This window comes from Gossypium arboreum, chromosome 3 (genome assembly GCF_025698485.1).
Source record: "Gossypium arboreum isolate Shixiya-1 chromosome 3, ASM2569848v2, whole genome shotgun sequence".
NCBI classification, from domain to species: domain Eukaryota; kingdom Viridiplantae; phylum Streptophyta; class Magnoliopsida; order Malvales; family Malvaceae; genus Gossypium; species Gossypium arboreum.
The window spans coordinates 135,065,723-135,079,199 of NC_069072.1; the positions used below are offsets into that span (position 1 = coordinate 135,065,723).

The 13,477-nt window shown below is 36.3% G+C and overlaps 2 protein-coding genes across 3 annotated transcripts; both read right to left on the reverse strand.

Annotated features, from left to right (window-relative positions):
* Nucleotides 1-490: 490 nt before the first annotated feature.
* On the reverse strand, nucleotides 491-4,044 carry LOC108476140 (FRIGIDA-like protein 4a). The gene is made up of 3 exons (XM_017778248.2): nucleotides 2,935-4,044; nucleotides 1,640-1,815; nucleotides 491-1,260 (listed from the first exon to the last, which is right to left on the reverse strand). The coding sequence occupies exons 1-3, from the start codon at nucleotides 3,818-3,820 to the stop codon at nucleotides 772-774; spliced, it is 1,551 nt and encodes a 516-aa protein (XP_017633737.1). The 5' UTR covers nucleotides 3,821-4,044; the 3' UTR covers nucleotides 491-771.
* An 887-nt stretch (nucleotides 4,045-4,931) lies between these two features.
* Nucleotides 4,932-12,327, reverse strand: LOC108476025 (uncharacterized). Of its 2 annotated transcripts, XM_017778075.2 has the most exons (9): nucleotides 12,108-12,327; nucleotides 9,663-11,988; nucleotides 8,551-8,680; nucleotides 8,353-8,441; nucleotides 7,270-7,508; nucleotides 6,586-6,672; nucleotides 6,289-6,388; nucleotides 5,951-6,158; nucleotides 4,932-5,872 (listed from the first exon to the last, which is right to left on the reverse strand). In XM_017778075.2, the coding sequence occupies exons 2-9, from the start codon at nucleotides 11,862-11,864 to the stop codon at nucleotides 5,016-5,018; spliced, it is 3,912 nt and encodes a 1,303-aa protein (XP_017633564.2). In that variant the 5' UTR covers nucleotides 11,865-11,988; nucleotides 12,108-12,327; the 3' UTR covers nucleotides 4,932-5,015. The 2 variants fall into 2 exon arrangements, with proteins under 2 accessions (XP_017633564.2, XP_017633563.2); XM_017778074.2 differs by having other exon boundaries at nucleotides 9,663-12,327.
* Nucleotides 12,328-13,477: the final 1,150 nt, after the last annotated feature.

The following is a 13,477-nucleotide window of genomic DNA, read 5'->3' on the forward strand; positions in this document are numbered from 1 at the left end:
TTAAGCACTAAATAGTTATAACAATTTACTGATTGAGTGTTAAAACGATTAGCATCGACATTGTTATCAATACAGGAGGACGTGAGTTCAAAACGCACCAAAATATTATGGAGTCGCATATATTAGAAATTAAATTGTATTTTATCTCCTTTAAATTAGTCCTTATATATTAAATTAAAGAATAAATTAGTCATTCCTATTAAAAACTTCATTCATTTATATGGAGAGATCAATTTTAACTAAATAATAATAGTCAATTTGATGAAAAAAAATGTAAACTAATCCCAAAACAACAATATTTTGGAGAAAAAAATAACAAAATTTAAATAAAATTCTCATCAAACACCATCTGGAAATCATTGAACTTTTTTTTTTTTTTTTTTTTAATATCAAACTGCCAAAAAGCCTTTCCAAATGGCATTCTGTTCTGTTGGAATTTTGAAAGCAACCAAAAAAAAGAGGATGTAAAGTCTCAGATAAACAGAACATATTTCTACAACTAACCCTAGATGGTTTTGTCTTTTGAGTTCCAAGACATGGTTCATTACTTCACAATCACCTACTACTACTATAAGTTCCACTCAACATTAGAAATACAGCTTCTCACCATGTCAAATGCAAGAAGCACACAACAATTATAATAATTAACACACAGGCATTGCTACCATTAAAATGGTTAGTCATTACAAGCAAAAAAACCATTTAGAAAGAAACTTAGCTCGGTTGGTAGTCGTCATCTCAGTAGTTACAATCTCCAGAGTAGTCATCGTCTCAGTAGTAAGCCTGCTGATATGCTGGTGCTATACCATTACCATACCCTCCATATGCAGGATAGTTCATGGGAGCTCCAGGGTAAGAACCAGCTAGGTGAGTGGCTGCTTCTGGTGAGTACATATACGGACAGGTGGGTGGGGTTTGGGTTCCGTAAATGGCAGGTGGGGGGGATGGGTATGCTGGGACTGCAGCAGGGTACTGAGGGTGTGAGGGAGACCTGACAATTGACGGTGGTGCTGCAAAAGATGAGACATATGCATTCGTTGAACGGCCAGCTTTAGCTGGAGGCATTGGACCGCCATTGCTGGCCCGTGTTCGCTTGTTAGCAGGAACTGCGGATGGCTTTCTCTTCTCAGTCTTGGTCTTCTCTAGCTGCTCAAGGCGTTTCTTGAGGTTCTCTGGGGGAAGCTCTGCCTCGAGTTTGTACTCTTCGATGCACTTCATGACTGCCCGAAGTGCTGATTGCTCTTTGCGTGCAGCAAGTTGCTGTATAAATCAAGAACTACTACTTATTAGTAGAAACATAACTGCTGGAAATGAAGAATACTTTAAGGTATACACTCTCTCCCACCTATTTGTCCATAGTCAATACCACCTATTTCATGGTTTTTGGGATTAATTAGGAGATAAAAAGATATGCGAAGAGCTTTTATGAATATTTCTTAGATAAAATCTAGAGAAAATCCCACATCCCTAATCCTCACAATAAAAAGTGAGCCTCAATACCATTAACCGCCACAAAGAATATATGACAGCAATCAAACAAAAGAACAGAACACTCTGCTTACGCAAAGAAAAGGATAATTGAATATCCCTAACAGTAAAGAATAAAACCCATTATCAGTACGACTAAAGAACGGCATACCGCAGCCCGGCCGGCATTATTGGGATCTTCCAAAATAGATGAAGCTGCCTTCTTTGCATCCTTCAAGAAAGCTTTTAGCAGGGGCACAGGGGGGAACCTGTCAACGAGGCCGACTTCATAAGTGAAATGAACTGCATCAAGCTGTTGTCCTTTACTGATCAATTCTTCAATCATGTCTGCAGAAAAGAACTTAAAAGGCATTACAAACTAAATCTTGTAATTGTAATTTAATGAGTCAGGTTCCAATTAACTATGGTAAATAGTCATAGAAAGGATCAACAAAAGCTATGTTTTCAATGAAATCTTGACCATGTTAAGGATTTAACAGTGTTAAAATAACATACAAATTAATTATCCTAAACGTAGATCGATATAAAAATTAGACATTCAATCTTATTTGAGTCATGGATGTTACATCCATTAGGCTGCACTGCTAACACCTTTGAAGTCAGATTTTTCTTAGTAATCCAACCCCATGAATATCTAGCTTTACCCATCTCAACATGAAGTTCTTTGTTCTTAATTCTTTTGAACCACAACAACTAGCTAGTAAACTCTTCACAAGACACAGCACCGAGGTCCCAAAATGATAAAAGTAAATGGTCCTCTGAAGAGAAACTATCTTTCCTCTGAAGAGAAACTATCTTCCAAAAACATCAACCAACATAATGAGAAGACCATGTGTATAAATACCTTCATACACACACACATTTTTATATAGAAGGACCAGTCAAATCACGTGCGAGCTTATACACATGCATGAATCATCTCCAAATTATGTAATCTTACAAAAGAAAAGACAAATGCTTTGCCAACATGTTAGATTAGTAGTAGCCAAGTAACATCCTTCATTACGAGTCACTTAATTACGTCTCTAAACTACGGCTTGGATTCTTCATTTTGAAGAAGCACCCATGGCCAGCCAAAATTCAACCAACATGCCCAATGAGTTTTGATTCCAGCTAGCCATCCAAGGATAAAAAGAAAATATATATCATACTCATTGTATCCAAGACTCCTAAATGCAAGCAATACTGCTCATGAAATGCCCTAAAAACTTATCTTTACAACAATTAAGTTAATTCTGCACTTTTGCTACACTATCACAGTGAAGATTAATATCCCCATTCCCAGTGCTTAAGTTAAAAACCCAATTTCTAGAACACAAGCTCCTCTAATAAGCTGCGCCATTTTTGAAACTCTTAAATCATTTTCTCACTAACAGAAACTTAATCATAATTCATAAGAAGTTTTGAAAATACTGTAATTCAATCACGAGAAGAAAATCCAGATACCAGGCATTTTATCACCGAGGCCAAGCGAAACTGCAAGCTTAGGCATTTGTTTCCTCCAAGCAGAGCCAATAACAAGCTTCCTATAAAGCTCCAACTCCTCTTCGTTAACAATCCCAAACGTAATCAAGTGTTGAAAAAAAGTATGAACATCAGGAGTCTTCACATTGTCAATCCCTCCTCTCTCTTCGAGGCTTCTTTTCCATGTCTCCGCGATTTCTTTCGCCTTCTCTTTCACACTCGGCGTAATCAGCATCCTCGATTTTCCGATCACTGGATCAACCACCGCCGGAATCAAGCTTTCTAGAACCAAAACACAAGCCCATCCTAAATCATTTCCTCTCTCATTCCCTCTTTCATCCACCGGAAATACCTCCGATATGGCCTCCATAACGAACTTCGCTGGATCGATGCATTCCGATAAAGCTTCTGGAATTTTCTCTCTTAATAATTCGATATCTTTCTTCCGGCCGGAGACAAAGTTCCAGAACTCTTTAGCTTCCATTCTCAAACACGTTGATTTCAGGATTTGCAAAAGGCCGTCTCCGTTGTCAACTTCTCCGTCGGGATTGTCGTCGTTTAAGGTTTTCAAAGCATCTTTTTTTAGAAGCTCAACTCGGTTGACTGCAATCTTGACGCTGTCGTCGATGCTGAGTTCTCGCTTCTTGAGTGAGTCGAGTGAGGTCTTGGTCTCCGAGTCTAGTGCTTCGATTTTGCGTTTCAAGGCCTCCGATTGTCTAATCAGATTTGCCTCAAGTGAACTTATGTGATCGGAGAGTTCTTTCCACATAAGAGTGCAGCCCGTCATAAGAGATGTTTGATGCTGGAACTCATCGAAACTAGGATGAGTTAACTCGGTTAACTCACCCGGATCGGGGATCGACCCCATCGTGAACTTTCTTTCGTTCGTTAAATCGTCCCGGTGACTGACTCAGTTCGCTGAAACCAAAGGACAGAAGAAATTAGAAATTAGAAACCCTAGCAATGGAGTGACAAAGGAAGTCAAAAAGCTTAAGCAGATGCTAGCGTGGATCTTTCAGAGCAGGCCACGTGTAATGCTTGTCTCTACCTTACGCCGTCGGTGCGCATACTTTTGTCTGAATTATTTCTTTCCTATTCTTTGTCTACATATATCATATAGGGATAATAGCAAGTTTGACTCCTTACTTTCACAGTCCCTGTATTTTTAATTTATTCATTTTGATACCTAAAATTTTTATTTCGTTTTTCAATTTGGTACCTGACACTAACGGTGTTAAATGCTGACATCAATTGAGTCATAACCCAATCATGGGCTGAGTTGATTCGTTATTCAGACATGCATTTGTTAACATAAAATAATAAAAACTTAAAAATATGTATAATTTTTTATGTGTATATATGTTGAGACTACAAATAAGAATACGATATAAAATGATATTTAATAAATAATGAAACACTTTATAACTTATTTTCTCAATTAAATTATATTTTAATTATTTATTCAACCGAGTTATATCGATTAATTTATAACACCCATTTAAGAAATTAAAGTTAATTATAGATATATAATGATAAAAGTGAAAACATAATTAAAATTAAAATTTGTAACAAATCAAAGTAAAACTTTGGTTGAATCGATAATCTTGTGGTTTCATATTTCAAGATTAAATCATTGATTAAATTGACTAAATCATAAATACCTAATCTAACCAATTTGATCAATCCAATCTATTTACTTGATTCAATTTAATAAATTATTTAAAATTAAAAATATTTAAAAACCGATTCACAAGTTAACCAATTGAACCAAAGAAATATATATATATATATATATATTAGATTTGAAAGTAATAGCAATAATCATAATTTATTCTTATAAATTGACAAGAAACAACTTACTCTTTCAACCCATTTTTATACCATAAATTTTTAATATGCATTAAAAAAAAAGCAAACTAATTATGTAATTTGAACAAAACTCGAAATAAAAAATTGAAATGAGATACTAATTAAAAAAATTTTCAGTGGGAGAAAAAAAATTAAATCTTTTTCATTTCTAAAACTTGTGGTAATTACATAATACAACCCAAAGAGTAAGCATTTCACTGTAAATTCGACACTTGATCACACACATTATGCTCCTCACAATAACCAGAAAGATCTTTGCGAAGATCCAACGTTGATTTAGTTTCCATCTCTATTGCATCACAATTTGTACGTGTACCAGAGAATAAAGCCTTCTCGGGGGAAGCCGACATTGCTAACGTCTCCCTGGACTCAGAACCGGCAAGTGTGTTTTCCTTAACTGAGACTCGAACTTCAAGTTCATCGGAAACAGCTACGTTATCAACTTGATTAACACCCTTACTCGTCGTATCACTCTGACTGTTACGTTCATCAGATTCTCCGACAGATGATTCAGCTAGCCTGTCCCCTGATAGAGTTTCTTCAACATTGTCGACTGCATCTACAGCATCCATATCTATATCACCATCTTCACGGGATTCAGTATTTTTCTCGATAGCAGAATCTGATACCACCATTTTATTTCCCTTGTCTACCGCATTATAGTCCATAGAGGTAGCAAAATTTTCACTGTCCGAAGCAGATTCGGTTTCCTTGTTCCCAGACTGTGAATCAGTCTCATCATCGGACTGATTATCTTCGGCGGGATCATCAAGTCCTACCTTATTCTGCAGCTTAAGTGCATCATGGCTTGAGCTAGGGTTAGCATTGTATTTACTATCTGGGGATGCATCTGAGGAACTACTGGTTCCACAAGTATCATTCGCAGAAACATTTGGACATCGGGAATCTGAATCAGCACCTTCAGTTTTACCATTTATCCGACTAGAATGATTCAAACCACCATCATCACATTCTTGAGTATCATTCCCAGATGATGAACCAGGTTTAGATCCGTTAGCCACCTCAGGTGTCGCTTCAGTACACTTAGCACCTAGAGGGGCAAATCATTGAGGAAGTTAAGAACAGTAAATAAAACATAAATGTGAAACAATTGGAACATTTGCATTACCTGTCACAGCAGTGGCCTCCATGTTTTCCAGCTTCAATAGAACCTTCTGCAGCATATCTATACCAGGAAAGACCAACATATTCACGGACCTCATTTCTTGCTTAACTGACTCTTCTAGTGCGGTGAAACCGAAAACAGCAGTCCATGTATGTGTAAGTTCAGCAATTGCAGGGATGACTAGTTTGTGAACCTTGAGAGAACAGAGAGCCTTCAGAAAACAAAAGAACAAACAAAATCAATGATGCAGGGAACAACAAAGTTAAGCATAAGGCAAACATGATATATATTTATATATATATACACAAAGACAATTCAACGTCTCCATCCTCACGGCTTACCGACTCAATAGCACAGAAAAGCCGTCGGAACATTCCCTGATGCCTGTAGATGTGACGTGTGCCAATGAACGGCATCTCTGCTAGCTCAGTTCCATGGAACCTACATACAGCAATAAGATACCAAATTGGTAAGCGTTCATTTGATTAATAGCCCAGATGCATGTAATGCACCCATCCAACAAGAAGTCAGGTGAGTGTGTTTTGATAAGTGATTCCGGTCTTCACTATGTTTGTTTGACATTTTTATGGGTCCAAGGGGGGAAAGTGCAGCACTACAGATGCTAAAATGTTATTTACCTGATTGATGCTGCAGAAATTATTTCATCACCTCTCTCCAGAATAGCAGTGTAGAAGCCACTATAATTCAGCCGGTTGAAATTCGATCTTGAAAGATAAAAGCAGCAAAAGCAAATTGAAAATAGTTAGATATTTGATGTTCAGAAAAGAACATTACGACCACAGTAACTATAACAAGTACACAATACTGCCAACCAGAAAACAGCAAATGGATAAATAACATTAGCCAAAATCATAACATAAGCTGTTGAATGTTAATTTTAAGCTGTTGAATAAAATATATCAGACAGCACATAAATATGAAATTTATCCCTCGGATTATTTGGAAAACTGTTATAATACCTATAATACTACATACAATCATTATTGGACAGTTCTCTGAAAGTAAATCTATAAATGAAAAGAAATGCAATAAGAAATCATAATGTGCATACTGATACATTGTGCTCATCCAAACCTGGAAGTAACTGTTCATGCTAATATATCAAACATAATCTAATAAACATAGCAGGAAAATTCAACTACCACAGGATAAAATAAACAAAAACCCACTTCACAAATTAGAATGAGACTAATAATTAACATCAAGAAAAAAAAAATAAGTGTGATATGCTAGACAAGCACTATCATGGAGAAACTAATATGACCAACATCCTAATAAAATTCAGCAACCAAAATGCTTACCCACAATTGTAAAGGACATTATTGACTATGTTGATCCCACTTCTCCTGTCAACAATGGGCAAAAAGCATTCATCCATCACAGTCAGTGCAACAGCTAGTTTAGAATTGCATTCCACCCTTTGCGTAAGCCCTCTGGCAATTATATCCAAATCTGCACCTGTTCTTCGAATAAGAGACCATGAAAATCCTGCTTCGAGTTCATGTTTGACCCCTAGATACTTCTGTAAATGCTCAAAGAGCTGTAGAAACAACAAAAATATTTCTTAATATGTGACTTCATATTTTTAAACATAGTGCCTTCATAGTATGATATAAAAGCAGTTAAGCCAGGAACCAGATCAAGGCGCTAGAAAAAAGCAAAAAATATACCAACTTTTATTCAGGGAAAATAAAGAAAGTGAGAATCTATACTTTCATTATGCATCAACTCAATTAGGAAAGAACCTAAAAGAACAAATTCCTGAATCAAATGATGAGATAAGATACAACTAAAACTGCCAGACAATGATATATCACACACCTACAAACCAACCTTTCTGCTTAAACATTTATAAAAAAAATAAAAAAGCAAACACTGCAGCAAATACGAACTTTATTGCTACACTTCATGATAACAGTTTCACCCACAGCAACAGCAAAAAGTTGTGTTGCTCACTTAAAAAATTTTAAAGAAAAATTATGACTTCCCAATTAAAGAGATAAAAAATGAAACTTTGATATGCATAAATTGAATAATAGAGAAACAAAATCCCAAGACAAATGGCATGATATACAATCTAACAGAAAACACATATACAAACCTTGATGACCTGTTCATATATAACAGAGGATCAAGGTCAAATAGCAATTTTAGTTACCCATAACTATAGTAACAAATGCCAATACCTTCATGTCATGAATAAACCTGAGTTACTTTATAACATATATTACTCTATTCTAGGCAATGTGATGTAAGATAGGTTTAACATCAATTAAAGATGACATATAGAGGGTATGATTGCTTCTAGGATAGTTCTTTCCCCATTTTCTTGGTTTACATCTAATCAAAATATTCAGCATTCCAACAGAAGAAAAACATATTACCTCTCTACATGTCTGCCCACAAAAAGGAAGGACTAAACTGTTCGAATCAACATGAATCTCATCTCTCACTTCGATGCATGATTTGTGGTCTGCAAAAGTGGAAAGGATCAGAATATTATTGAAAAAGAAATCAAGGAAACTACACAGCAACTTCAAACTGCAAAGAATTGAGAACACTAAAAGGAAGAGAATCAGTACATCTTTTCTCAAACAGGCTGCAAGTGAGAAGGGCGCAATCAGTTATCTCATCCTCTTGAGCAATGCAGCTGCCATTACTACAAAATTTGCATATACAATTTGGACAGTGCCAATCACCCGCTGGTAGGAACTGTGAAAGAGCATATGTAAAAGCTAAGTGAAACTACGCAGCATCGTTAACGAGCAAGAGCCAAGTTATGTAGAACTACTAATCAGTATAAGTCAACAAGCACCAAAGGTCAAAAAAAGCAAACTTTCAACCAGGAGAACAAATTCAAAATAATTTTTCAATTTTTAAAACAGCAGATACTGTAAGAAGGATAAACTTTTTTCACTTCATCTTTTGGAAGGCAATTAAAAGCCAATAGTTTTCAGGTCATCAAAATGTAAGACAGAAAGCAATTAATATATTTATTGGTCATAGTTGAAATATTTTATATGGGAGCATCATTAAGCAACTGAAAAATATTTCTTACATTAAAATAAAAAACATTGCTCATACCAACTGAGGGAGCAGGTACTAAGAACAGTCAGCTAGGAAAAACATTCAGGAAAAGGTACGTCTTCCAGAAGTCATAGAAAGCAAAGAGATATATGCCGCGTAAATTACATGTCCAACAGCTAATCCAAGGACTATTCAGAATTCCCTTAAATTCTGTTTGGCTCTAAACATATTTAGGGATAAGCTCAATAGTTAAGACCTTCAAAAGAACATAACTATCGACTTAAAGAAAGAAATTGTATTACCAAACAACATTTGTAGATCAAATTGGTCATTAGCTCCATTAAATTAACACAATCGCTATTTCTCAAGAGGAAGCAAGAAGATAGTTGGAATCGGGCCAGGAAGGGGGACGGGGGAGAGAAATAAATAAATGATCTATGCAAACTAAAGAACCCAAGATCCATGAATTGGAGTAGTCACACTTCAAGTATCCCCTAAATTCTCTACCACTAAGAGCAATCTCTTCAACTACAAACCTTGCATTAATCTCTATAACTGATCCAGAAGTCTACAAGGAACACTCAGAGAAAAAAAAGCAAACAAGAGACTCAACACCATTATAAATATAAAACACTAGATAGCTGGTGCAAAAATCATGCAGAAGTACCTCTATATTGAGGCAGCTCTGATGAAATGTTGAGGGACAACTGTCACAACATATCAAATCCCCACCATCTCCACAAATGCCACAAGTATCATCATTGGGGTCATCACCATTTACGTCTACAGAATGAAAACCAATCTGCTCAGACTCCACTTGTCTGTTCCATGCATCTATTTGGCACTGAAGGAGAGAAACACCAGAATCCAAATATATATTCTGAAATGGTTGGCGTAATTTGCTTCCAGCATGAATCTCAAATTTTGAAACTGTGAGGATTTTACTACAACAACCACAGTGGACTCCATCCCTTGTGATCCAGCCCTCTAGCATCACTTTTGTTCTCCTACGATTCATATACTGCACCTTTTCGCTCAACTGCACAGCCCCAGAATCAATCAGCCAGGCAAGCAGTGTTCTTCTCCCAGAATATGGAACAAAGTCATCACCCTCTGAACTCAGACCCACATTAGAACCACGAACCAACAAGGTACATCTCCCAAGTTTTCTACTTTTTCTTCCATGAAGAATATGAGAACTGGATATAGAGGATGGTTTTTCATAGCTATCATGCACATGGAAAGAACTTTGACCTTTTGCATTTCCATTGTTGTCATTCACTCGATATTTGAATGACTTACCCTTCATGAAGGAACTTAGTTTCTCTTCATGACTCAAGCTATCCATACTCTCATCCTCATGCCTGGTACTTGAAGATTTCCTAGCAACAGTGTCTTGAGCATTCTCACTGCCACTTTCATCTTTTCGCTTCTTTTTCATCTCCTTTTTCATCTTCTTTCCTGTTTTCCTTGTTAATTGGCTGAGTACTTCATCTGATAATGGGGTAAATGCAGGACCATCCCCATAGGGTTTGCCCTCATCCTCCTCATCCAGCTGCTTTAGAAGTGCATCATATGCCTTGATGATAGACCAGTACGCAGTTCCAGCAGGGTTGATGTACACTGCATCCAAGTAGTCCCTGTTCCTCCTTGGTCTATAATCTATGGTCCAGCCTGCTTCCTGAAGCATCCCCCTTATTCGTTCCCGTAATTTCTGTTTTTCTGTGCCACATCCACGCCTAACTTTTCCTTCTTTGATTCTGGTAGGCTGAAGTTGCTCAACTTGAGTTTTCTGCCCTTTGCTACCTACCCTCTTCGTCAGGTTAGAAGCTTCTGTATCCTTTGGTCGTAGCTTCAGAGATGTATCACTGTCTTCTGAATCACAGTCAGAGACCTTATTCTTCTTAGTTGTTGGTGTCCTTGGTAAATTTGCTTTCTTTTTCTCTTTCCTACCAAACGAAACAGGTTTCTCCAGAACTTCTGTCTCAGAGTACAATGATGGAAGAACATGCAAGTTCCTCCTAACTATATCATCAATCCTTGAACCACTCCGCCCTTCCTCAACTTCCAAGTGATCAAAATTTTTCAAAGGCTCACCAACCTTCTTTTTCTTGTTCACCATTACCTTCAAAACACCATTTTTGCCCTGAACCCTGATGGGTCCATCTGAATCAGCCATGTACCTCTCCCTCAACAAGGGATAATGCATCCGACCACCATCCCTATCCTTCCTAAACCTGTTTCTATCATCATGATCCCGACCTATCCCATCACTTTGATCAAAGTACAATTTTTTCTTCTTTTTCTCAAGAAAAGCATGCCTGCTTGGACCACTCTCATACTCTCTCTCAATTCTCATCCGAGCAACTGCAGGCATTGATCCCAACAGTCTCCTCCCACCAACCTCTTCTCCACCATAATCAAATCTGTTCCTTCTCATAATCACGTCCTCATCAAGTCCATCATACTCATTAAAGTCAAACACATCTAACTTATTCCTCTTACTCTCACTCAAATCCTCCTCATTCCAACCAATGAAACATTCCTCACTTGGCCTTATCCTCTCCTCCCTATTCCTCTTCCTACCAATTTCACTCTCTTCATAAATAGCTAAACCATTACAAACTTGAATTGTTTCCGGCCCAACCCTCCTCCGAGGTGGCATTACTAGCTCATCGCTAGAACCCGAGTCACTCATAATCATCCTAGACCTCTTCTTATCTGCTTTAGGCTCGAAAATCTTACGGGCCCCTGTGGAACCGGCTCCACCCGAACCATCCCCTTTCTTCCTGACAATCAAACAACCCGATTGGCTCCTATTCTTCACCACAACCCCCGAATGCTCACCAGATCTCAATCGCTCTTCCATCAAAAACCAACCAAACAAAAAAGGACCCTAAACTCCTATCCTTCTCCTCAAATTCATCACAAATTCAAGACAAAATCCGTTAAAAACACAAGAATAAAACCTAAATCTCTCTCATCCACCAGATCTGCGGTGAAAATTTCCAAGAACAAAGAAAGTGAAAACCAGACTGAAAAAAGAAATTCTTTTAAAAAAATAGTTTAAGTTTCCAAACAAGATAATTTCTCAGGCGAAAAGTGATGATACCTCGCTGTAGATTAAAACACAGTTCCCTTTTATCGGAATTCGCCGGTGATAACTGACGCAATTTTCCGGCGAAGAAAACGAGAGGAGAAAATTAGAGAAAAAGAACAAAGGGGACAGAGAGACAGAGAGAAATATATATATACTTCGCCTTTGGATTATATAAAATTTTTAATAAAAACAAATCCAAAGCTGCTTTGGATTTAATTAATTAATATAATTATATTACTACTGTTTGCCATTTGCCTTTTTTTATTTTATTTTTATTTTATATTTTACGTTTTCTTTTTCCTTTTTTTTGGGTTGTTGATTAATTTAATTAACCTCGTCAGCGGTTTTTCTCCGTCCAAATCTCGCTGTGACAAGAAGTCGGGCCATGACGATACGACATCGTTTGATGAAAACGTCAGATAGGGCCCACGATTTCCGTTTGCTTACGTAACGATTCTCATTACACATTAGTGTTGAACTGTTTGACCCAGGTGGTCTGTTGTTGTTTTTACCGTTTGACAAAACCCTTTTCTTCTCCCTTTTTCCTTTTTTCTTTTGCATAATGACTCATTTACCTTCTAACCTTACAAAAAATTTATTTTAGTCCTCCCTCTTTTATTCTTTAATCTTATTTTTATTAAATTATCCAAAATAAATAAAAATTAACAATTTTAACTTTTTGACGTGAGATATACATAGATATAATATAGATGACATGTCAATATTTAATTATTTTTAAAAATATAAAATTACTTTTTAATATTTTAAAATTTTTAAAATTAATTTAATAAAGAACTAAAATAACTTTTTCTGTAAAGTTGGAGGGCCAAAAAATTTATTATGCCTTTTTTACTCTAGAGTTTGCTTCCCATAAAGCATAGTAAGAGTTTGTAATTTAAAATGGAAATTGTTCCATTTTAGGTTTCGCCACTGCTGTTATAGTCAGTTAAAAAAAATAGTCAGTCAATTAAAAAGCACTATGTCACCGCTGATTAAAATCTAATTAAATAAAAATATATATTATTAGTAAATAAAAATAATTATATTAATATTAAATAAAATAAGAAATATCCTCCCACTTTCATTACAATGATAATCTAAATCTAGTAATTGACTTTGTGTTTTATCCATTAATATCAGTCGCTAATTCCATCCTTTTCGACTTGTCGCCATCTATGTGCTAAAAAATAAGTTATTTTTGTTTATTTTATGATACTAAATAATAAAAATGAGTGCGGAAATAAGATTGAAAATTTATCTAAGTTACGAATTTGATCCACATGATGTAAAATTACCACAACCTCCTATAACATCTCTCATGGGCCTATATTAGAAAGCAATCAGGTTTATGTCACTTGATTTCCACATCGGAGCCGGTAGAG

What these genes read in the sequence shown, in the direction of transcription:
- LOC108476140 (XM_017778248.2), bottom strand. Translation starts at nt 3,820, where the DNA reads ATGGGGTCGATCCCCGATCCGGGTGAGTTAACCGAGTTAACTCATCCT. An exon ending in CCTCGGTGATAAAATGCCTG is followed by an intron (nt 1,816 to 2,934) that starts GTATCTGGATTT and finishes TCTTTTCTGCAG; the next exon opens with ACATGATTGAAGAATTGATC. An exon ending in ATAATGCCGGCCGGGCTGCG is followed by an intron (nt 1,261 to 1,639) that starts GTATGCCGTTCT and finishes TGATTTATACAG; the next exon opens with CAACTTGCTGCACGCAAAGA.
- LOC108476025 (XM_017778075.2), bottom strand. Translation starts at nt 11,864, where the DNA reads ATGGAAGAGCGATTGAGATCTGGTGAGCATTCGGGGGTTGTGGTGAAG. An exon ending in AATGTCCTTTACAATTGTGG is followed by an intron (nt 6,673 to 7,269) that starts GTAAGCATTTTG and finishes TTATCTTTCAAG; the next exon opens with ATCGAATTTCAACCGGCTGA. An exon ending in TTTTCTGTGCTATTGAGTCG is followed by an intron (nt 6,159 to 6,288) that starts GTAAGCCGTGAG and finishes TGTTTTCTGAAG; the next exon opens with GCTCTCTGTTCTCTCAAGGT.